General features: G+C 36.3%; 1 protein-coding gene across 1 annotated transcript in view; it reads left to right on the forward strand.

Annotated features, from left to right (window-relative positions):
* The window catches only part of RNF17 (ring finger protein 17), a 115,457-nt gene that overhangs the window by 90,082 nt on the left and 1,061 nt on the right, over positions 1-24,314 (forward strand). Inside the window, exons 27-34 of the mRNA XM_045037204.1 lie at positions 2,748-2,867; positions 4,034-4,114; positions 6,319-6,444; positions 8,154-8,210; positions 11,716-11,832; positions 13,073-13,241; positions 15,799-15,934; positions 20,577-20,766. Coding sequence (XP_044893139.1) covers positions 2,748-2,867; positions 4,034-4,114; positions 6,319-6,444; positions 8,154-8,210; positions 11,716-11,832; positions 13,073-13,241; positions 15,799-15,934; positions 20,577-20,766 — 996 coding nt within the window. The remainder of the gene's footprint in view (positions 1-2,747; positions 2,868-4,033; positions 4,115-6,318; positions 6,445-8,153; positions 8,211-11,715; positions 11,833-13,072; positions 13,242-15,798; positions 15,935-20,576; positions 20,767-24,314) is intronic.

Raw genomic sequence — 24,314 nt, forward strand, 5'->3', positions numbered from 1 at the left:
ACAGCATTAAATGCATATATTAGAAAAGAACAAAGATTAAAATCAATTTTCTAAGTTTCCACCTGAGGAAACTACAAAAAGAAAAAATTAAATCCAAAGTTAAGCTGAAAAAAATAAGAATTTGAACTGAAATTAATGAAATTGAAAACAGAAAATCAAGAAAGAAAATCTATGAGATTAAAAGTTGTTTCATTGAAAAGATCAATAAAATCATTAAGCTTGCAACCAGGCTAATCAAGAAAAAGAGAGGACACAAATTACTAATACCAGAAATGAAAGAGGGCACATGAAAAGATAATAAAGGAATATTATGAGTAGATCTATACTCACAAATTTGACAGCCTAGATGAACAAATTCCTTAAAATGACACGATTTGTCAAAACCCACACAGAGAAATAGAAAATCTGAATAGTCCTATATCTAATAAAGAAATTGAATTAGTAATTCATAACCTTCCAAAACAAAAAGCACCTTGCCCAGATGGTTTCATTGGTAAATTCTACCAGATATTTAAGGAAGATATTTTACTAAGATCTCTTTCAGAAGATAGAAGCAAAGGAAATACTTCCTAACTCATTCTATGAGGCCAGCATTACTGTAATACCAAAAATAGACAACAACATTACAAGAAAACAAAGCTACTGACCAGTATCAGGAATATAGATACAAAAATCCTCAACCAAATAGTAGAAAATCAAATCCACAATGTATAAAAGTAATTATATACATCATGACCAAATGGTTATGCCAGGTGTTCAAGGCTGATTCAACATTTGAAAATTGGCTAATGTAATGTATCACATCAACAGGATGAAAAAGAAAAATCACATGATCATATCAGTAGAGGCAGAGAAAGCTTTTGAGAGGATCTAATACCTATTCATACTAAAAAGTCTCTGTAATAGGTATAGAGAGGAACTTCCTACCCTGATTAAAAAAAAAAAAAACTACAAAAAACTTACAGCTAACATCATACTTAATGGTGAAAACCTCATGACTTTCTCACTAAGAGCAGGAGCAAGGCAAAGATATTCCCCCTTACCATTCCTTTTCAACATCATAATAGAAGTACTAGCTAATGCAATCAGATAAAAGGAAATAAAAGATAAATTAGAAAGGAAGAACTTTGTTTACAGATGACATGCAAAAGAATGAACAAGAAAATTCCTAGAACTCTAAGCAATTATAGCAAGGTTGCGGGATACAAGGTTAATATACAAAAGTCAGTCACATTCCTATAGACCAGCAATGAACAAGTGGAGTTTGAAACTGAGAATACAATACCATTTACATTAGCACCCAAAAAACCAAAATACTTAGGTATAACTCTAACTGAATATGTACAAGATCTATCTATACAAGGAAAACTACAAAACTGATGAACAAAATCAAAGAACAAAATGACTGGAGGGATATTCTAGTTCATGAATAGGAAGACTCAATATTGTCAAAATGTCAGTTCTTCCCAGATTTATCTATAGATGCAATGCAATGCCAATCAGAATCCCAGCAGGTTGTTTTGTGGATATCAACAAATTTATTTTAAAGTTTATAGGGAGAGGCAAAAGACCCAGAATAGCCAACACAAAGGAGAAGAACAAAATCAGAGGACTGATGCTACCTTACTTCAAAATTTAACTATAAGGTCACAGTAATTGAGATATTGTGGTATTAGCAGAAAAATAAAAATAAACAAATGGAGCAATGGAACAAAATAGTCTAGAAACAGACCCACAAAAATATAGTCAACTAATCTTTGACAAAGGAGCAAAGGCAAAACAACTAAGCAAAGATGGTCTTTTCAGTAAATGCTGCAGAAACAAGTGATCATCCACACACACAAAAATGGACCTGGACCCAGACTTTTACACTCTTCAAAAAAATTAACTCAAAATGGATCATAGACCTAAATGTAAAACACAAACTATAAAATTCCTAGAAGATAGCAGAGAAAACCTCAGTGACCTTGGGGATGGTAATGACTTTTTAGATACCGCACAGAAGACCCATAAAATAAGGGATAAACTGGACTTTATTTAAATGAAAAACTTCCCCTGTGAAAGCCAATGTCAAAAGAATGAGAACACAAGCCACACACTGGGAGAAAATATTTGCAAAAGACACATCTTATGAAGGACTATTATCCAAAATGTGTGAAGAACTCTTAAAATTCAACAAGAAAACAAACCAGTATACTCCTTTATTAAATGTAAACCAGTGCTTCTAAAATACTTAGGAGCGCCTGGGTGGCGCAGTCGGTTAAACGTCCGACTTCAGCCAGGTCATGATCTCGCGGTCCGTGAGTTCGAGCCCCACGTCAGGCTCTGGGCTGATGGCTCGGAGCCTGGAGCCTGTTTCCGATTCTGTGTCTCCCTCTCTCTCTGCCCCTCCCCCATTCATGCTCTGTCTGTCTCTGTCCCAAAAATAAATAAAAAACGTTGAAAAAAAAATTTAAAATACTTAGGAAAAACAAAACAAATTATCTTCAAAAGAAATTCTAAAGGAATTTGTAAATCTCAGAAGACTCTGTTAAAAAAAAATCTGGTTTATGTGTAAAAAAAAACTTTTGACTGAAATTTAATACACTGTATGGAATGAAGGAATACAATGTTTCTTTTTTTCTGGAAAATTTTCAAATCCATTTAGATCTCTTTCTAAGATGTCTGTTTTTTTAAATACCTAAGAGTCCCTACTGGCCCCTAGTTTTTAATAGTAAATTTAAATTATAAATTTTATTCTGTTTCAGGTACAATATTTAGATCATGGATTCACCGAGAAGATTCCACAATGTCACCTTTACCCTATTTTACTATATCCTGATATACCCCAGTTTTGTATTCCTTGCCAGCTCTATAATACCAAATCTGTGAGTAAATTGTAATTTGTAGGATGATTAATTTTAAATATTGTCTTTTTATTAACAATCCCTTTCAGTTGTAGCAAAAATAATAAAATACTTAGAAATAAGTTTCTTAAGACAGCTAAAGGGACTTTATGAAGAAAACTACAAAATCAAACTGAAGGATAAAAAAAAAAAAATCTGAGAGGCGCCTGGGTGGCCCAGTCAGTTAATCATCTGACTTCAGCTCAGGTCATGATTGTGCAGTTCACAAGTTAGAATCCCGCATTGGCCTCTGTGCTGATAGCTCAAAGCCTGGAGCATGCTTGGGATTCTGTGTCTCCCTCTCTCTCTGCCCCTCCCCCACATATGCTCTGTCTCTGTCTCTCTGTCTCTCTCAAAAATAAACATTTAAAAAAATCTGAATAAGTAAAGAGACCTAATATCTTCATAGATGGGTAAGTGTAAGACTGTTAAAATTTAGTTATTTCTTCATCAAATAAAATCACAACAGATTTGAAGCTGGAAATCAGATAAAGAAGTGGTGTATTAATTATCTCTTGCTGCATGACAAATTAAGCTAAAACTTAGTAGTCTAAATCAACAATAAACTTTTTTTTCTTTCATATAGTTTCTGTGGTTCAGGGATTAGGATCAGCTTAGCTGAGTGGTTTTGGCTCAGAGCCCCTAGTAAAACTGCATGAATATGTACAGTCATCTGAAGGGTTCACTGGGGTAGAGGATCTGCCTCCAAATCGCTTTCACGTGGCATTGGTGGAAAGTTGAAGCTCCTCAGTGGCTTTTGGCAGGAGGCCCCAATTCTTTGCCACATGAATGTCTTAACATTAAAAACACAACAATCACTGCTCCTTAATAAATACCTATTTTAGGCATTATCCAAGCACCACATTGGTATATTGGTGTTTTAAAAAAATTTTTTGTGATGCTTTGTTTTTAATGTAGGTTTATATTTTTAAAGCCTAAAATGCTTTAAGAGAGAACTGTAGTAAGGGAAGGAAGCTCAGACAAATTATTAGTTTCATATGGCCATGATATTCTCTTAAAACTGCTCGTATAGTTTATACTACTGTCTCCCGTTACCTGTTTATGGCTACTTTTATATAACTTCATTTGCTTTCTCTGTCATATTTTGTGAAACTGTGAAAGAATCTGAGTTTACTAATCCCAAATAGGTTGGGAATGTCTGGCAACCAGATGCAATAGAACTCCTTCAGGAACTGCTTTCGAAGAGAGAGGTGGAAATTCACATTATGGTAATTTATATTCAAGGCATATATTGTTGATTTAAGTTATTGGCCATAATGTGTTGTAGGTAACATAATTTGAGGGATATTTTAATGATGAAAAATGTTCCTATTTGAATATAACTTATTCACTAACATAGAAAAGTTACCACTTTGGTTTCTAGGCTTGTTTTAAATCTAATTTTGAGCAAGTTCCTGAGAACTTTCATAAGCACTAAAGTCAGTAATCTGAAAGATTCTTTATTAACAACCTAATAAGGAGCAGTATCAAAGAATTGGAGATGTTTATAAATATACATAGTAGTTCTCAGGATGTGACCATGTACGTAGCATTGTGTGAGGTGCAGGTGAGCCCCTGTGCTCAAAGACCTTATGTAGTTGGTGAAACAACTAGATGTAAGATATAAACCTAAAAACTTCACACTACAAAGTGACATGCCAAGAGCCAAGTGACTGGTAAAAAGAGTAAGTGTAATAGGAACTTAGAGATGGTAAGTGAGGTAGCCCTTAAAAGTTGGGAAAGTTCTCCTGACCAGGGGAATAGAATTCATAAGTAAGCGTAAAGAAACAGAACCGGGCACGGTACAATTAGGAAATAGCATAACTGTTTGGCTAGAATAAAAGAGGTTTTGTGAGGAGAAGTGGTGGTGAATAGGATTTAAGAGAGGTAGAGGTGAATAAGTGGAGCCCATTGGAGGTTTCTGAGCAGTGAGGTAATGAGATTGATCTGCAGCTATGTTTGAGGATTCCAGTAGAACGATACAAACACTGTAAGGAAAGTATTTCTGTATGAAAGGTGACTGACTACAGGATGATAAAGACTTAACAAGAGCCACAGACCTACTTATATAAAACAGTACAGAAGCTTTAATGTTGCTGATGTTAGCACCAAGAGCCCCTCTCTGGTTATTCATAGCCCTTGTGGAAAATCATGGCAGTAAGATAGAGATCAAAATTCTTTGCTGTTTAGCTTAACACAGGAGAACAATTCATAGTATACCCAAGGCTGCTTAAATTGTCAGAAACCATGAATGTGCATGCCCTACAGCCCTTACTGCCATAACAGACCTTACCCAGACTTGCTCCTGTGACTTTATATACTAAGAAATACTGACTGACTCTAGTCTCAACCTGGAGGTACAGCAATGGACTGAATAGTCAGATGTCTGCCTTCATGGAGTTTCCATTTCAGCAGTGGGAAACAAAATAAAAAACATAAAATACAAGGTATATTAGGTTGTGGTAAGTGCTAGGAAGAAAACAAAGCAGGAAGGGCTGATGGGGAAAGTGGGGCAGGGGAGAAGTTAACATTTTAAACACAGTGGTCAAGGGAGGCCACACTGCAAAAAATGAGATAGGAGTAAAGATTCTAAAATGGTGAGAGGACCAACCATGAAATGTCTGGAGAATAGTGCAGAGAGCTCCAAGGCTGGAGCATGCCTGGGGTGTTCAAGGACTGTCAGAGAAGTCACTGGGGCCGGAGCAGAAGGAGCACGATAGAAAAGAATTGGGGGTAGGGGAGAGGTTTGTGAAAGCTTCAGCTGTCAAGCTGACAAAGGCAGCCACTCAAGGGCTTGGGCAAAAGAGTGACATGATCTACCTTTAACATTCTAGTATTTTCACTCTGCTGCACTGAGAAAAGCTAGAGAGTAGAAAAGATAGAAGCAGGGAGGTCTGCTGGAAAGCAATTATAGAAACTCAGTAGAGACAGGAGTTTGGACTAAGGTGGTACCAAGTATAAATGAAAAATGATCAGCCTATCAGCTACGTACATGTTCAGTACCTAATAGTGCTAAGCGGACTTAAGAGTTTAAGCCATTATCCTAACTCCTCCTTCTAGACAGTCATTGATGTCTTCTGATTCTGTCATTCTTGGATTTTTAACAAAACTTCATTTCTTTACCTCTGAACATACCTTTCTTTCTCCTTCTACTTAGTGTAAATTATTAGTATTATTTAAAGATGATGTAATTTTCTAGTAAATAACTAGCAAACTATCTTACATGTAAATATATTTTACAGAAACTATAATAGTAGAATTACTGTTTTATAACCTGCCAAAAGACCAGGAAGAAAATTTTATGAAATGAGCCACTAGTCAAACTGGTAAAACTGTGATTGTCAGAACTCTAATATCATATTTGCCTGCTATAAAATTTGAATCTTCAAACAGACTTTATTTTATAATAATAATCTTCATTGAAATTAAACAGGAATTACCTGAAAACCCATGGGGGAAATTATCGATTCATCTCTATTTTGATGGAATGTCACTTTCTTATTTTATGGCATACCATAAATACTGTACTTTTGAGCATTCTGAAGAGATATTGAAAGAAGTAAGTGAGCTGTTTTTCTATAAGAACCTAAATTATTGAAAAACTGATTCTGGATAAAATGTCATATTTTGCCTTACACTTTAAGTCTTCAATATGGTTGTGTTTGATACGTTAAGAGAATATAGAGAATTTTTAAATTATCTGTTGAGGAAACAATACACTACGTCATGCTTTATGTCCTAAATGTCCTAAAAAAAGACTTTAATTGTTAAGATTCATTTAATGTTTCTGTATCTTCAAACCTAGTGAAAAGACCACCCAGTATCTAATGTTGTTTTATATATATGCTGTTTGAACATATACATACAAATCTTAATAGAATTCACTGCCAGAAAAGGATTCTCTCCCCAGATAATTTTTTTTTTTCCATTTATTTGACATTTTAACATTGTCCCCATTTTGCTTCTGGATTTTAAGCTTAGCTTCAAGAAATAGCTCCTTTCAGTTTTCCAGTGTTTCTGTTTTTTATATTTTAAAAAACATAATTAGCCTGTCATAGATATGTTTTCACATTGCAAGATGCCACAAATACTTAGTGGCAATAGGGAATCCATCATAAATAATAACATTAACATTTTATATAGCAAGATATTTTTTATTTCTAGACTTACAGTTCACTTGTTACATTTTTAAATACTCATTTTCATGACAGGACACAACCAAATACTGAATGTGCAGTTCAATATAGAAAACTCTTTCTCACACTTAGAAATGTGATATTACTTTGTACATGTAATTCTCACTGCCAGCTTTTTCTTTTGAGCAGAGGGATGTGTGTGGTGTGTGTATGTGTGCTCATGTGTATTTGTACTCATGTGTTTGTATGAAAGGTGTTCCATCTGTTAAACTGGTTTTGTAAAGATTACTAAGTCCCTCCCCTCCCGTTGTACTCTTCAGTGTGAACATTTAAAAGAAGAGGTAAGAACTCCTACTCTTTGCAGTTGGCCCTTGAACAACACAGGTTTGAACTGTGTGGGTCCACTTATGTGTGGACTTTTTTACAGTACTGTAAATGTATCTTCTCTTCCTTATGACTTTCTTAACATTTTCTCTAGCTTACTTTATAATAAGAATACAATAGGGGCGCCTGGGTGGCGCAGTCGGTTAAGCGTCCGACTTCAGCCAGGTCACGATCTCGCGGTCCGTGAGTTCGAGCCCCACGTCGGGCTCTGGGCTGATGGCTCAGAGCCTGGAGCCTGTTTCCCATTCTGTGTCTCCCTCTCTCTCTGCCCCTCCCCTGTTCATGCTCTGTCTCTCTCTGTCCCAAAAAAAAAAAATTGAAAAATAGTTGAAAAAAAAAAAAGAATACAATATATAATACATATAACATATAAAATATGTGTTAATCAACTGTTTTTTTTTTTTTTATTGGTAAGCCTTCTGGTCAATAGTTACGTTTTTAGGGAGTAAAAAGTTATATGTGGATTTTCCACTGTGTGTGGTGGGGGGTCGATGCCCCTAACCCTCATGTTGTTCAAGGGTAGCTATAATTACCATTGACATGTGTTTAACATGATTTCGAAGATTCTTCTTGTTGCACTATGAAGATTACTCAGAACATTAGATTTTTGTATAGTTAACCCAAAATAACTGCATGAATGCCAACAAGGACATGCACCCAGTTTTTGTGGGGACAAAATATGAAAGTGCCTTAAAAATATTATATAGTTGAATTTGGTTTATTAGTTAACAATACTTTATTATTTCAGAAACTAACAGATTATGATAAAAAGTATGAGGATGAAAGATGGGAAATAAGATTTGAGGTAAGTTACAATCCAAACATTTTGGAAACTTGGATACTTCATCAATACAGGGGATCTAATATAAGATCAGGAAGCAATAAGCATTTTCTTTTATAACAGCTTTATTGAGATATAATTTACATACTATAAAATTCACCATCTTAAAATGTACAATGCAGTGGGTGTTCAGTATATCCAGAGTTGTGCAATCATCACAGCTACTTAATTCCACAACATTTCATCATTCCAGAAAGAAACCCCATACCAACAGGAGTCACTTTCCTTTCCCAGTTTCCTGGAGACCAGTAATCTGTCTCTCTGGATTTTCCTATTTTGGACATTTTATATAAAGAGAATCACATAATATGTAGCCCTTTGTAACACAGTTTCTTTTACTAGAATAACATTTTTAAGCTTCATTCACGTGGCAGTATGTATCCTTATTAATGATGAATAACTTTCCATTACATGGATATACTACATTTTGTTTATCCATTCATCGGTTGATGGACAGTTGGGTTTCCACCTTTTTGCAATTGTGAATAAAGCTGTGAACATTTGCATACAAGTTTTTATGTGGACATCTGTTTTCATTTCTCTTGGATATGGACCTGATTCCTACCAGTGGAATTGCTGAGTCATATAGTGACTTTTTACCATTTTAAGGAACTTTGAGACTGTTTTCCAAAGGGGATGCACCATTTTACTCTTATACTAGGAGTCTCCAAGGTTCCATTTTTTTTTTCCATATCCTTATCAACACTTGTTATCTGACTCCCACCCATCCACCCCCGCCCTGCCATCCTAGGATAGGTGTGAAGTGGTATTTCATTGTAGTTTTGATTTGCTTTTCTCTGGTGACTGATGATGGTGAGCATCTTTTCATATGCTCTTTTTTTGGCCATTTGTATATTTTCTTTGAAGAAATTTCTGTTCAAATACTCTTCCCAGGATTTGACACCAAAAGCAAAGCCAACAAACACAAAATTAAACAAGTAGGACTATATCAAACCAAGAAGCTCGGCACAGCAAAAGAAACCATCAACAAAGTAAAAAGGCAGCCTACAGAATGGGAAGAAGTGTTCGAAAATCAAATATCTGATAAGTCATAATATCCAAAATATATAAAAACTTACACAAATCAATAGTAAATAATAAACAATCTGATTAAAAAGTAGACACAGGAACTAAACAGACATTTTTTCAAAGAAGATGTACAAATAACCAACAGACACATGAAAAGGTACTCAACATCACTAATCATCAGGGAAATGCAAATCAAAACCACAATGAGGTGTCACCTCACACATGTTAGAATGGCCATCATCAAAAAGACAAAAAGAAGTGCTGGTGAGGATGTAGAGAAAAAGGAAACCCTTGTGCACCATGGTGGGTATGTACATTGGTACAACCACTATGGAAAATAGTATGAAGTTTCCTCAAAAAATAAAAATAGAACTGTCATTCTCAATTTCACTTCTAGGCATGTATTCAGAGGAAACAAAAGCACTGTCTTGAAGAAATGTGTGCTGTACCCCATGCCCATTGCAGAATTATTTACAATAGCCACAACCTGGAAACAGCCTAAGTGGCCATCAGCGGATGAATGGATAAAGATGTGGGGTGTGTGGTGTGAGGCTGTATGTTTGTACACACTGGAATAGTATTCTATTTGGCCATAAAAAGGAACTCGTGCCATTTTTGACAACATAGATGGATCTTGAAGGCATTATGTTAAGTGAAATAAGTCAAAAATACGGTATGATCTAATACATGGAATCTAAAAAAAAAAAAAAAAAACTGAACTCAGATACAACAGATTGGTGGTCGCCAGGAGTAAGGGATGAGGAGAGGGGGAAATGCATGAAGGCATCAAAAGATACAAACTTCCAGATGTAAGTCCTGGGGATGTAATGTACAACATGGTGATTATAGTTAACAACACTGTATTGTATACTTGAAAGTTGCTAAGAGAGTTGATAGTAAATGTTTTTATCAGAAAAAAAATTTATAACTATTATGAGGTTATTGGTGTGAACCTTTTGTGGTAGTCATTTCAAAGTATATACATGTATTAAATAATTACGTTGTATACCTTGCACTAATACAATGTTATATGTCAATTATATTTCAATAAATCCAGAAAAAAATAGAAAATAAAGGTAAAAAAGAATGAAAAAATCTCCTACCCATTTTTAGTTGGGTTGTTTTTGTTGAATTGTAAGAGTTCTTCATATTCTGTATGTAAGTCCTTTATCAGAAATACGATTGGCAGGTATTTCCTCCCATTTTGTGGGTTGTCTTTTCACTTTCTTAATGGTGTCCTTTAAAGCACCAAAATTTTTTATCTTAACGAAGTTTTTTTTTTTTCTTTTGTCACTTGTGCTTTTTGATGCAGGAAGAGTTTTAATGAAAGTTTCATTATTAATAAGTAGAATTTTATTCCTATGATTATAAAAATAGCAAACTTATTGTCAAGTGCTTTGTAACAAATCAGTAAAATTTAGCAGTCATAGTCACTTTTTGCTGAACTCTACTAAGTGGTTCAGATAGATTTTGTTCTGTTTTGCCACCAGTTTGGAAATGTTAAATATTAATAAATTAATCTACAAATTTAAATGTGATTATTTTACTTTTTATGCTAATTACCACATTTAAGAATCTTTTAAAGCTTTCTTTAAAAAAAAAAAAAAACACCCAGGGGAACCTGGGTGGCTCAGTCAGTTGAGCATCCAACTTCAGAACAGGTCATGATCTCCTGGTTTGTGAGTTCAAGCCCCGCATCAGACTCTGTGCTGACAGCTCAGAGCCTGGAGCCTGCTTCAGATTCTGTGTTTCCCTTTCTGTCTACCCCACCCCCGCTCGCATTCTGTCTCTCTCTTGTCTCTCTCTCTCTCAAAAATAAATAAACATTAAAAGATTTTTTTTTTAAACATCCAAATTTTTATAATACTTTTGCGTTTAATAACTGCTGACTGCCAGGATCCTCTTGGGAATCACATAAGTTTTAGTTTTTGGTTATGCTTTTTTAGAGTTTAAAGACAGCACACTTTTTTTTTTTTTTTTTTTTGACGATTTTAACTTGAATCTTCCTTTGGCATTTCATATATTATTTTAGTTTTTATTATAAGGTATATACTTATTCTAAAAATAAATACTGTAGAAATGTGAATAGAAAAAAAGTCCCCTTTCTACACATCAGATGCCCCAGTCCCACTAAGCAGTGACAATTACCATTAACTGTTAGCCAGTCTTCCAGAGTTTTGTGTGTATATGTAAATATGTATACATAAAAAAAAAAATTCATCTGAGTTTTTAAACACACACAAAAATTTTTTAACTGGAGGAACAAAAGAGTGCTGAAGATCTTTACTCACATTTTGGTCCTAAAACAAAATTATTTTGTGGTATTCATTATCTAAGAGAGCTTGCTTTCTGCTAATTGAAAATTAATTGGCACTGTAATGAATGTATTGGATTTCTGTAATAGCTATTCTGAAATCTGAATTTGTTTTTGGTGCTTTAGGAATTGCTTTTGTCTGAAACAGAAACTCCTATTTTACCACCATACTTGCCTTCATCTCTGCCTCCCCCAGAAGAACTCTATGCTGTTCAAGTTAAACATGTGGTCTCACCTAATGAGGTATGTGGTCTAAATGATCGGTTGTTGGTTAAAAATACAACAGGCAGGAATACAAATACAACTCGAGGATCAACTCTTCACACTTCTGTCTTCCTGATCTTAAATAATTGAAAATCAGTGACCTTCAGTTTGCCCACTGTGTCATTTCCTCTTCAGACATTTGTTAATAAAGCAAGTTTTTCAGGCAGTTGCTGTGTTTCCAGTATTGTGTTGCTTTAGTCATGTTTATATCAATATTTAGGTTTTTAGGGCAGAACTGTTTCTATCTATGAAATCTTAAACATCTCATTTCCGTGGCTTCTTCCCACATTGAACTCTAGCTGCTCTTTACCCTGCTCTGTTTTCCATGCCACTTATCGTCTTCTAACACACAGTGTCCCTTTCTTACTATGACTGTCTGCTTCACCCTACTAGAATGTAGCTCCATGAAGACTAGGACTTTTGCCTGATTTGGTCACAGATGTGTTCCCAGAACTAGAATGCTGCCTGTTATATAATGGGCACTCAACAAATATTGACTGAATAAATAAGTTCACTAAAGAAAATTCAATTACATGACCTTGCCTAACAAGAAAGAAGTGACAAATTAAGTAGCTCAGGCCGTTCCTTCAGCTCTTTTCCATAGTAAACCGTTTTTCACAGGCGGAAGAATTTGCTATATAATTCCATCAGAGAAAATAGTATACAGCTGTAGTTGGTTTTTGTAATGATTTCTTTTCCTATTAGTTATTTATTTCTGCATCACAAATTACCCCAAACTTAGCTTGGAACAAAACCCACATGAGAGTCAGAAATCCAGGAGCTACTTAATTAGGTACTGGCTCGGGATCTCTCGCTGACGGGCTGTGGAGATGCTGGTGGTAGAAATGGCACCCAGGCCCCACTTCCAAAAAGACTCTGCTGGGTGTGGTCTGGAGGCTCAGTGCTTTGCCCTGTGGGCCTCCCCGCGGGCTTGCTGGGAACATGGCGCATGCTTCCCTGAGGAGAGTTGCAGGGAGAGCATACGGCCAAGACAGGGGCCACGTGTCTTTGATGCTCTGATCTCAGCAGTAACATATCATCACTCCTGTCACACTCTCTTGTTCACAATGATCAACTCTGGTCTGATGTGGGAGAGGAACTGTACAAGGGATCATCAAGGCCCTTGTTCAGACTGCCTGCTGCAATAATTTTGTCCATATAAGTGGATACTAAAAATTACAAAATTCGAAAGTCTTTTCCTTCCCTTCTCCCCACTTAGGTGTATATTTGCCTTGATTCTGTAGAAAGTTGTAATCTGTTTAACCAGCATAGTGACACAGATGACAGTGGAGTTAGCTGGGAATCTGAGTCTGAAAGCCTTAACGAAGCACTGAGGAGGTTCAATAAGAATGTGGAAACATTTCCTCCGCTGACGGATTTTAGAACAGGTATGCTACATTTTCTGAGTATAATAGGATCCTTAATAAAACCGTTGTTTTGTTTGAATGGACTTTTGAGGCTGGGCTATTTCTAATGTTAACTGATACTTGTACACTTTATAAGCACCATCTCTTTGAATCCACAAGACACTGTAGATGAAGTGTCGTTCTCATTTTCTAGATGAAGGGAAGTAACTGCCTTGGGGCATTTCCATGTTCCAGAACTCGGTCTGCATTGGAAAATTGACTGCATAAGATGATTTTTCTAAGCCTGAGGTTTTACCATTAGCTCAAATTGTGAAAGTTGTCATTCAGACCTAAATGACATTAATTTTAATTACAAACCACCTAAGTTGGTAATTTTGAAGTAGGATATGGGCACTCAGATTGTGTCCTGTCTTGTCAGGATAGGTCAAATAGTGCTGTATATTTTTCTTCTAATCCATTCCTACCCATCTTTATTGTATATGTGATTCTTTTAAGAAAAAAAATGCATCTCATTACTGGTGTTGACAATTTCTGAAAACCAAGAGTGGTATCTATACATTTTTATCACTATGTGATACAGAGATGTATTTTTTCTTAGTATTTTGTGTATCAGAGGATAAGCTAAAGCAAAGCAAAGCATGAGCCTAAAATCTTACCTGATTCTACTCAATGAGATTTTAATTAGTTGTGACTCATGTTTGGCTGATAAACAGCACTCGCTTTCCCTCTGTTCTTCCCCCAAACTGTACATAGCAGTTTAGATGTCTGCTCAACCGTCCCCACACTGTAGGTGTTCCCTGCCCTCCCCATAGAAGGTAGCATTGCCCGCCACCCTCCCCTGCCCCATTTTTCCTCATGCGTACTGCTTCTTTTTCAAAAAGCACTGTGAGTTGGGACTCTCTGTACCTAGTTGTGTCATCAGCAATTAGAAGGGCACCTTGTGCAAGTTAGGTGCTCATAAACATTTGTTGAAGGAGTGACAAATAAATTCATGATTTTTTCTTTTTATAAACTCAGATTTATAGCCTGGATGAGATAATTCCTTCCTCATTGTGTTCTTGTCTAAAGGGAAGTCACAGAAACCTACTGTGTGTAATGTGATTATTCATGGAGCTATACATATATTGTGCATTTTCTGTGGGTATTTTATCCTTCAGTAAAAGTTTTTTTTTAATATGCATATGTACAAGTTGATTTGTAGGCAAATGCCTATTAAAAAGTTATTTCGTAGGTTAAAATAACATGACGACTAGGTTGGTTGGGTTGTTGTGTTGTTTTGTTTTGTTTTTAATTCTATTTTGAGATGAAACTTCAGCCATGTTTTTAAGGCTGGAAATGGTAAAAGTTGGAAGGACTGTTAACAGTGATTCAGTCAATTGCTTACTATGCAGACCGCTCTATTAGAGGAGATTCTTTACTGTTTCATTGATAATCTTCTCTATAAACTCAAGAAATTGTTTACAACTCTTTCATAAAAATCTTTGTACATTAGAGTTGTGTAGTATTTAAATACCATTTGCCCACAACTACACTTTTGTGGAGATTATGTAGAAGAGAATAGGATAACATACAGAATAAGAGGGGTGGAAGTAGAAGAAGACAGGAGGCTGAAGTATGCTCTGTCTACCCTGAAATCTAAAAGTGTATGAAGAAAAGGGAAGTAGATACTATACTAATTTTTCCAGTTTTACTCAAGCGTAGCATTCATTCATTAGATTTTTTACCAAGCAATATGGTACCAGATACCGTATTAGGAATACAAATATAGTTCTGCACATAAGAACTAGTGGGCTTGCTGAGAGGGGCATGAAAACTAAGTTCAGTATGAAAATAACAGCTTGCATTAAAGGTGTGTTCACAGTGCCGTAGGATCACAGAGAAACCAACGATTAGTAGTAGTCAGGGCTTTGTAAAATTGGAGCTGATCTTTGAAAGAGAGGTTTATCATTAAAGGGGGCATTGAGGAACATTCTAGATATGGGGAACAGCCAGGAGCTAAAGTAGAAGCTTAAGTGATTCTAGTTAGGTAACACTTGAGGATATGTGGTAGGAGATGGTTGGGAGTAGATTGTGAAGAACCCTATATATTGCAGTACTAAGGACTTGATACTGGAGATGTTTATAATGCCGTTGAAGAATTATAAACAAGGGCAATTGAATTTTTTAAATTTAATCCTGGTGGTTTTCTACAGAATGGATTGAAGGAGGAGCAAATTGAAAGCAGGAATAGCAGAAAGCATCTTTTGCAGAAGATGATGGCTCAAATGAAAAGACATTTGGGAAGTCTAAGATGCAAGGGCAGTGCAAGGATGGTCTAAGCCATGGGCAGAGGAACTAGGAACTGTGAGAATGGGAGAAGTACCTTTCTTCAGAGTTTAGTGCTTGGGAATTAGGAGAAACAGGTGCATAGACTGTAAGCAGAAACATGCAGGATCCAGTGTTTGACAAACTGTTGAGTGTTTAGTTCTGAATGGTGGGTTTATGGTGTTTACGTTTTCTTTGTACTTTCTGTATTACAAACAATTTTTTAAAGAAAATACAAAGCAATGTGATTTTTTCCTTTTTTCTGTCTTTCTAGAAATGCCTTGCCTTGCTGAATATGATGATGGCTTATGGTATAGAGCAAAGATTGTGTCTGTTAAAGAGTTTAATCCTCTAGTTGTCCTGGTGCAATTTGTTGATTATGGATCAACTGAAAAGCTGACAATAAACAGGTTTTTTTTTTTCTTTTAAGTCAACTTAGTTGAATTAGAATTCTTAGAGCTTTTTAAAATAATTATTGGGAAAGTTTTGGTTCTTCTTATAAAAGAAAAACTATTTTAAAGCTATTTATTTATTAGGATTTTTTAAATCTATAAGTCTCTTTATTGTAAAATATAACAAACTTTACCATTTTAGCCATTTTTTTCTTTTTTTTTATTTTTCTGTTTCTTTTTTGTTAATTTAATTTTTTATTTTTTAAAATTTACATCCAAATTAGTTAGCATAGAGTGCAACAATGATTTCAGGAGTAGATTCCTTACTGCCCCTTACCCATTTAGCTCTTCCCCCTCCCACAACCCCTCCAGTAACCCTCAGTTTGTTCTCCATATTTATGAGTCTCTTCTGTTTTGTCCCCCTCCCCGTTTTTATATTATTTTTATTTCCCTTCCTTATGTTCATCTGTTTTGTCTCTAAAGTCCTCATATGAGTGAAGTTATATGATTTTTGTCTTTCTCTAATTTCACTTAGCATAATACCCTCCAGTTCCATCCACGTAGTTGCAAATGGCAAGATTTCATTGTTTTTGATTGCTGAGTAATACTCCATTGTGTGTGTGTGTGTGTGTGTGTGTGTGTGTGTGTGTGTGTGTGTGTGTGTACACCACATTTTCTTTATCCATTCATCCATTGATGGACAGTTGGGCTCTTTCCATACTTTGGCTATTGTTGATAGTGCTGCTATAAACATGGGGGTGCCTGTGTCCCTTTGAAACAGCACACCTGTACCCCACGGATAAATGCCTAGTAGTGCAATTGCTGGGTCGTAGGGTAGTTCTATTTTTAGTTTTTTGAAGAACCTCCATACTGTTTTCCAGAGTGGCTGAACCAGCTTGCATTCCCACCAAAAATGCAAAGGCATTTTGGCTTTCTCTGCATCCTTGCCAACATCTGTTATTGCCTGAGTTGTTAATGTTAGCCATTCTGACAGGTGTAAGATGGTACCATTTTAGCCATTTTTAAGCATACATTTAATTGGTGTTAAGTACATTCAGGATGTTGTGCAGCTAATGCCACTATCCATTTTCAGGACTTTTTCCTGATCCCACACAGAAATTCTGTACACGTTAAACAATAACGTTCCATTCCTTTTCCTTAGCTACTGATCACCTTTATTCTACTTTCTGTCTTCATGAATTTGCCCTATTTTAGGTACCTTATATAAGTACTATCATAGAGTGTTTGTCCTTCTGTGTCTGGTTTATTTTACTTAGGATAACATTTCCAGGGCATATTCAATTATAGCATGTATCAGAATTTCATTATTTTTATGGCTAAATAACACTCCTTTGTATATACCACATTTGGTTTATTCATATGTTGATGGACACGTGGGCGATTTCCATCCTTTGGCTATTGTGAATAATGCTGCTTGGACATTAATGTACAAGTAGCTGTTTGAGTCCCTGCTTTATGTTGTTTGGTGTGTATACTTAGAAGTGGAATTGCTGGATCATATAGTAATTTTGTTTAACTTTTTGGGGAACTGCCAAACTTTTCTGCAGTGTCTATACCATTTTACTTTCCTGCCAGCAATGCATAAGGCTTCCAGTTTCTCCACATCCTTGCCGACACCTGTTTTTTTTTCTAATTTTTTTTTGCTTGTAATATTTGATTGTGGTAAAATACATGTATCATAAAATTTACGATTTTAACCACTTTTAAATGTACAGTTAAGTAATGTTAGCTATACTTACATTGCTATGTAGCCAACCTCCAGAAATCTTTTCATTTTGCAAAACAGAACCTTTGTACCCTTTAAACAGTATTCCCCCTCTTTCGCCCCTCATCCAGTCCCTGGCAGCCACCATTCTACTTCTTTCCCTATGAATTTAACTGTTGTAGGTATCCCATATAAGTAGAATCATGCAGCATTTGTCTTTGTATAACTAGCTTATTTCATTTAGCATAATGTCCTTAAGGTTCATCCATGTGGTAGCATGTATCAGAATTTTCTTCCTTTTTAAGGCTGGATAATATCCCATCATTGTATATATTACCTTTTATTTATCCATTCATCCATTGATGGATTTTTTTAAATATAATTTACTGTCAAGTTGGCTAACATACAGTGTATGCAGTGTGCTCTTGGTTTTGGGGATAGATTCCCATGATTCATCGCTTACATACTAAGCCCAGTGCTCATCCCAACAGGTGCCCTCCTCAATGCCCATCACCCATTTCCCCTCTCCCCTGCCGCCCTCATCAACCCTCAGTTTGTTCTTTGTATTTAAGAGTCTCCTATAGTTTGCCTCCCTCGCTCTCTGTTTGTAACTATTTTTTTTCTTCTTCCCCTCCCCCACAGTCTTCTGTTAAGTTTTTCAAGATCCACATATGAGTGAAAACATGATATCTTTCTCTGACTGATGTATTTCACTTAGCATAATACCCTCCAGTCCCATCCACGTTGCTGCAAATGGCATGATTTCATTCTTTCTCATTGCCAAGTAGTATTCCATTGTATCTATAAACCACATCTTCTTTATCCATTCATCCATCATTGGACATTTAGGCTCTTTCCATAATTTGGCTATTGTTGAAAGTGCTACTATAAACATTGGGGTACATGTGCCCCTGTGAATCAGCACTCCTGTATCCTTTGGATAAATTCCTAGTAGTGCTATTGCTCTGTTGTAGGGTAATTCTATTTTTAATTTTTTGAGGACCCTCCACATTGTTTTCCAGAGCAGCTGCACCAGTTTGCATTCCCACCAGCAGTGCAAGAGGGTTCCCGTTTCTCCACATCCTTGCCAGCATCTGTTGTTTCCTGAGTGTTTAATTTTAGCCACTCTGACTGGTGTGAGATGGTATCTCAGTGTGATTTTTATTTGTATTTCGCTGATGATGAGTGACGTTGAGCATTTTTTCATGTCTGTTGGCCATCTGGATGTCTTCTTTGGAAAAGTGTCTATTCATGTCTTCTGACCACTTCCTCACTGGATTATTGATTTTTTGGGTGTTGAGTTTGGTAAGTTCTTTATAGATTTTGGATACTAACCCTTTATCCAGTATGTCTTTTGCAAATATCTTTTCCCATTCCATCGGTTGCCTTTGTTTTGTTGATTTTTCTTTTTTTCAGTGCAGAAGACTTTTATCTCAATGAGGTCCCAATAGTTCATTTTTTCTTTTAATTCCCTTGCCTTTAGAGATGTGTCAGGCAAGAAATTGCCACGGCTGAGGTCAAAGAGGTTGTTGCCTGCTTTCTCCTCTAGGGTTTTGATGGTTTCCTGTCTCACATTTAGGTCTTTCATACATTTTGAATTTATTTTTGTGTGTGGTGTAAGAAAGTGGCCCAGGTTCATTTTTCTGCATGTTGTGGTCCAGTTCTCCCAGCACCATTTGCTAAGGAGACTTTTTTCCATTGGATACTCTTTCCTGCTTTGTCAAAGATTAGTTGGGCATACATTTGTGGGTCCAATTCTGGGTTCTCTCTTCTGTTCCATTGGTCTATGTGTCTGTTTTTGTGCCAATACCATTCTGTCTTGATTACAGATTTGTAGTAGAGGCTAAAGTCTGGGATTGTGATGCCTCCCACTTTTGTTTCCTTTTCCAACATAACTTTGGCTATTCAGGGTTTTTGTGGTTCCATAAAAAGTTTAGGATTGTTTGTTCTAGCTTTGAGAAGAATGCCTGTGCAATTTTGATTGGGATTGCACTGAATGTGTAGATTGCTTTGGGTAGTATTGACATTTTAACAATATTTGTTCTTCCAATCCATGAGCATGGAATATTTTTCTATTTCTTTGTGTCTTCTTCAATTTCCTTCATAAGTTTTCTGTAGTTTTCAGCATACAGATCTTTTACATCTTTGGTTAGGTTTATTCCTAGGTATTTTATGGTTCTTGGTGCAATTGTAAATGGGAACGATTTCTTGATTTCTCTTTCTGTTGCTTCATTATTGGTGTATAGAAATGCAACCAATTTCTGTACACTGATTTTGTATCCTGCACATTCATAGATATTTTGGTTGATTCCACATTTTAGCTATTGTGAATAATACTGATATGAATGTGAATGTATAAATATCTCTTCAAGACCCTGCCTTCAATTCTTTGGGGGTATATACTGAGAAGTGGAATTGCTGGATCACATACTCGTTCTATTTTTAATATTTGGAGGAGCTAGCAAACTGTTTTCCATTTTATACCAGGTGTCCCAGGAGTTCCAGTTTCTCTCTACATCCTCACCAACACTCATTATTTTCTGGGGTTTTGATATTAGCCACCCTAATGGGTGTGAGGTTACATCTCATTGTGGCTTTGATTTGCATTTCCCTGATGATTAGTGATGTTGAGTTCTTTTCATGTGCTTGTTGGCCATTTATGTATCTTCTTTGGAGAAATGTCTACTTTTTAATGTATATTTGCTATCATTCTGTAGGTTGTTTTTTCACTTCGTTGATTATGTCCTTTGCACAGTTTTTAATTTTGTTGTAGTCCAGTTTATTTTTTCTTCTCTTGTTTGTGCTTTTGGTGTCACAGCTAAGAATTCATTGCCAAATCCAATGTCCAAACCTTTATACCTATGTTTTAGTTTTGGCTGTTAGAGAATTTTAATCAGGACATTCTGAACATTTTAAGAATTTCTTTCGTGACAGACTGCGTCAGATTCCTCTTCATCTTATGCAGTATCCAGCCCGAGCCATAAAGGTTCTCTTGGCAGGGTTTAAACCTCCCTTAAGAGATCCGGGGAAGACCAGAATACCATATTGTCCCAAATGGAGCATGGAAGCACTGTGGGCTATGATAGACTGTCTTCAAGGGAAACAACTTTATGCTTCTTCCATGGTAACTATCTATCTTAATTAAATCTACTTGAAGCTATTTCTAGGGTCCCTATTAATTTTCTAAAGTACTTTCTTTTTTTTTGTTTGTTTATTTTTGAGACAGAGAGTTTGAGTGGGGGAGGGGCAGAGAGAGAGAGAGACAGAATCAGAAGCAGGTCCAGGCTCTGAGCTGTCAGCACAGAGCCCGACATGGGGCTGGAACTCAAGAACCGAGAGATTATAACCTGAGCTGAAGTCAGAGGCTTAACCGACTGAGCCACCCAGATGCTGCCCCTAAAGTGCTTTCAATCTATGCAACTCTAGATGCAAAAAGATTGCTTTTAAGCATATAAAGCTATAAATATACAAGATTAATTTTAAGGTTTGTTAAAATTATGTTTTAGTTTATATTTAGCAAACTTTTATTATAAAATATCATTGATGTGATCAATCAATAAGATGACAATGATCAAGATAAGTGTCCTGTAGTCAAAGAATTCATAAGTCAATGAAGGAAATCAAACATTTGTAAACCATTAATGAGGTAGAATGAAATACAGTCTATCATATCATAAAAGAAGTATAGGTAACTTGGGGAGGTGGTGTATAAGGATTGATTATTTCCAGGGCACCTGGGTGGCACAAACATCTGACTCTTGATTTCTGCCCATGTCATGATCTCATGGTTAGTGAGTTCAAGCTCCACATGGGGCTCCACACTGTCAGCATGGAGCCTACTTGGGATTCTCTCTCTCTTCTCTTTCTGCTCCTCCCCTGCTCATGGGCCCTCTCAAAATAAATAAACTTTAAAAAAAGGATTATTTCCATCTAAAGAGATTAGGATATATATAGTATTTGAACTCCTCCTTAGGCATTCAAATAAGTAACAATAATAAAAATAATAAAAAAGTAAAAACAATAATAAGGTAGGTCTGGGAAGTGAATTGAACTGTATCTGAAAAGTAGGAAAGACCAGAATAGGAATTCTGGTAGAAGTCTTGAAAAGGATGGACGTGTACTAGTTTTGAATTTAATGCCGTAGAACTGATCAAAAAGTCCAAATAAACACATACAGCACTCACGTTCCACACAAAGCACACAGAGAGAAACATACAACACACACTGTACTTATAACATGCAAAATAAATGGCAAAGACACACATGCACCACATATCACACAAAATATACACCAAACATATACCACACAAAAAACCATGTCATAGAACACACACTTACCAAAAACCTTTTACACAAACTACACATAAACCACAAACTTCCCACACACATCATAAAAAACCACACTCAGAGCACACATATACCACGTACATAAAACACATTACATACCCACTTGAAATACAACAAACAAGAATTACACAAAACACACAAGACACACAAATACTGCATATAGCATGCATACCACACACATGCCACACAACCACAAGAATACCATTCACACACACCATGTATTCACTGAGACACCAAACATAACACATGAACAACTCAAAAAACACACAACACTTAACACACACACATACACCACCAATAACCTACACCACATATACAGCACTCACACCCCACACATAATACAGAGAAACATACAACACACACTACACATACAGAACACACACAAAAACCAAATCACCCAAACACCATATACTCATTCAATACATACCAACCACACAAATACATCATTCAACATTCAAACATCACACACCACACCTACATACCTACAACACATTTATACTATAAACTGCACACAACCCATTCATCACATATATACCATTCACACTGCACATACACCACACATAAATACCATACACCATATACTTACCCAACATATAACACAAACACCACACCAAAAACACAAGATACCACACACATATGCCACACATACCTGTCACACAGTACACATGTACCATGTGCACACACATATCACACATCAAATATACAACACACACCAAACATATAGCACACTGATACACCACAAAAACACCACACACAAATATACAATATGCACTACAGAAATATCAGTCACACACCACATGGACACCACATATAACGAACCCAACACTGGAACACCCACACCGCTCACAACAGACACTAGCATAAACCACACACTAAGGCGGGTAGCACACACACCACACACAAAACACATAGGGAATATAAACACATACTGCGTACCTGACACTAATACACTATTTACACACCACACATACCAAATATCTGCCACGCAAACATATCACACAACAAACACCATGCACACCACTCATACACCACACATACAACTCTTATACTACACACACAAGTATATGCCACATACACATACATGTTTGATACACCATGCACATCTCACACATAATGCACACACATTACACACAACGCATACTACACACACACCATGCCCCAGTCAAAACCACTCACACTGCTCATATTACCAGACACACACAACACACATACCACACACAGTCCATACACACAGCACACAAGCATCACATACACCAAACATACAGCACACACAAACTACACATAACCCACATATAACACACAAAAACCACACCAAAATATAGCACACTACAGAAATATTATTCATACACCACATATACACCACACACACCAACATAACACATAAACCACACACACACTAAAACACCACTCAGCACCACACATAACACACACAAAACGCACAACACATACAGAATACACATAACATACTGCACACACATTACCCACATATCACATACACACTACACGTACAACACACACACCACACCTATATCATGCATATAACACATTTATGGAAAAAAACAAAGGTTCAAATAAGAAAGTCCAGATCATATTTAATATAAATATTCTTTCTTTAAAAAAATTTTTTTAACGTTTTATTTATTTTTGAGACAGGGAGAGACAGAGCATGAACAGGGGAGGGTCAGAGAGAGGGAGACACAGAATCCAAAACAGGCTCCAGGCTCTGAGCTGTCAGCACAGAGCCCGATGCGGGGCTCGAACTCACGGACTGCAAGATCATGACCTGAGCTGAAGTCGGCCACTTAACCGACTGAGCCACCCAGGCACCCCTAAATATTCTTTCTTTAGAGGATTAGCATGTCACAAAGGGGTGTCCCATAGGCAGAATCTAGCCTGAACCTGTTTTATTTAGTGCAGTGTTTAAAATTGGAAAAACTCACCCACCAAAATTCTGTATTTCTAACTTCTGGTTAAATATTAAAAATTCCAGGAATCCTAGGTCTCCTGTCCAAACTGGCACTCAGCCAGAGTGGTATAGCAACAACCCCTTTGAATGGAAATACACTCTTTAATTCAGCCTGGTCCTCAACACTATTGTTTCGGCCCAACCTACCCAGGATTTGGGGATTCCTGACGTACTGGCTCTGACAAGAATGAGCTCTTAATGAAACAACTAGAAAGTACATTTTGAAAACTTCTAGAGGTACACATCATGCGTCTATGTGTGCAGAGTAAATAGCTTATGTATAGTTTCTCTTAGGAAGCCAGTGGAAACACAGAGTTGTAAGTATTTTTACAGATAAATGTATTTATTTACCACCATGA

This window comes from Felis catus, chromosome A1 (assembly GCF_018350175.1).
Source record: "Felis catus isolate Fca126 chromosome A1, F.catus_Fca126_mat1.0, whole genome shotgun sequence".
NCBI lineage: Eukaryota > Metazoa > Chordata > Mammalia > Carnivora > Felidae > Felis > Felis catus.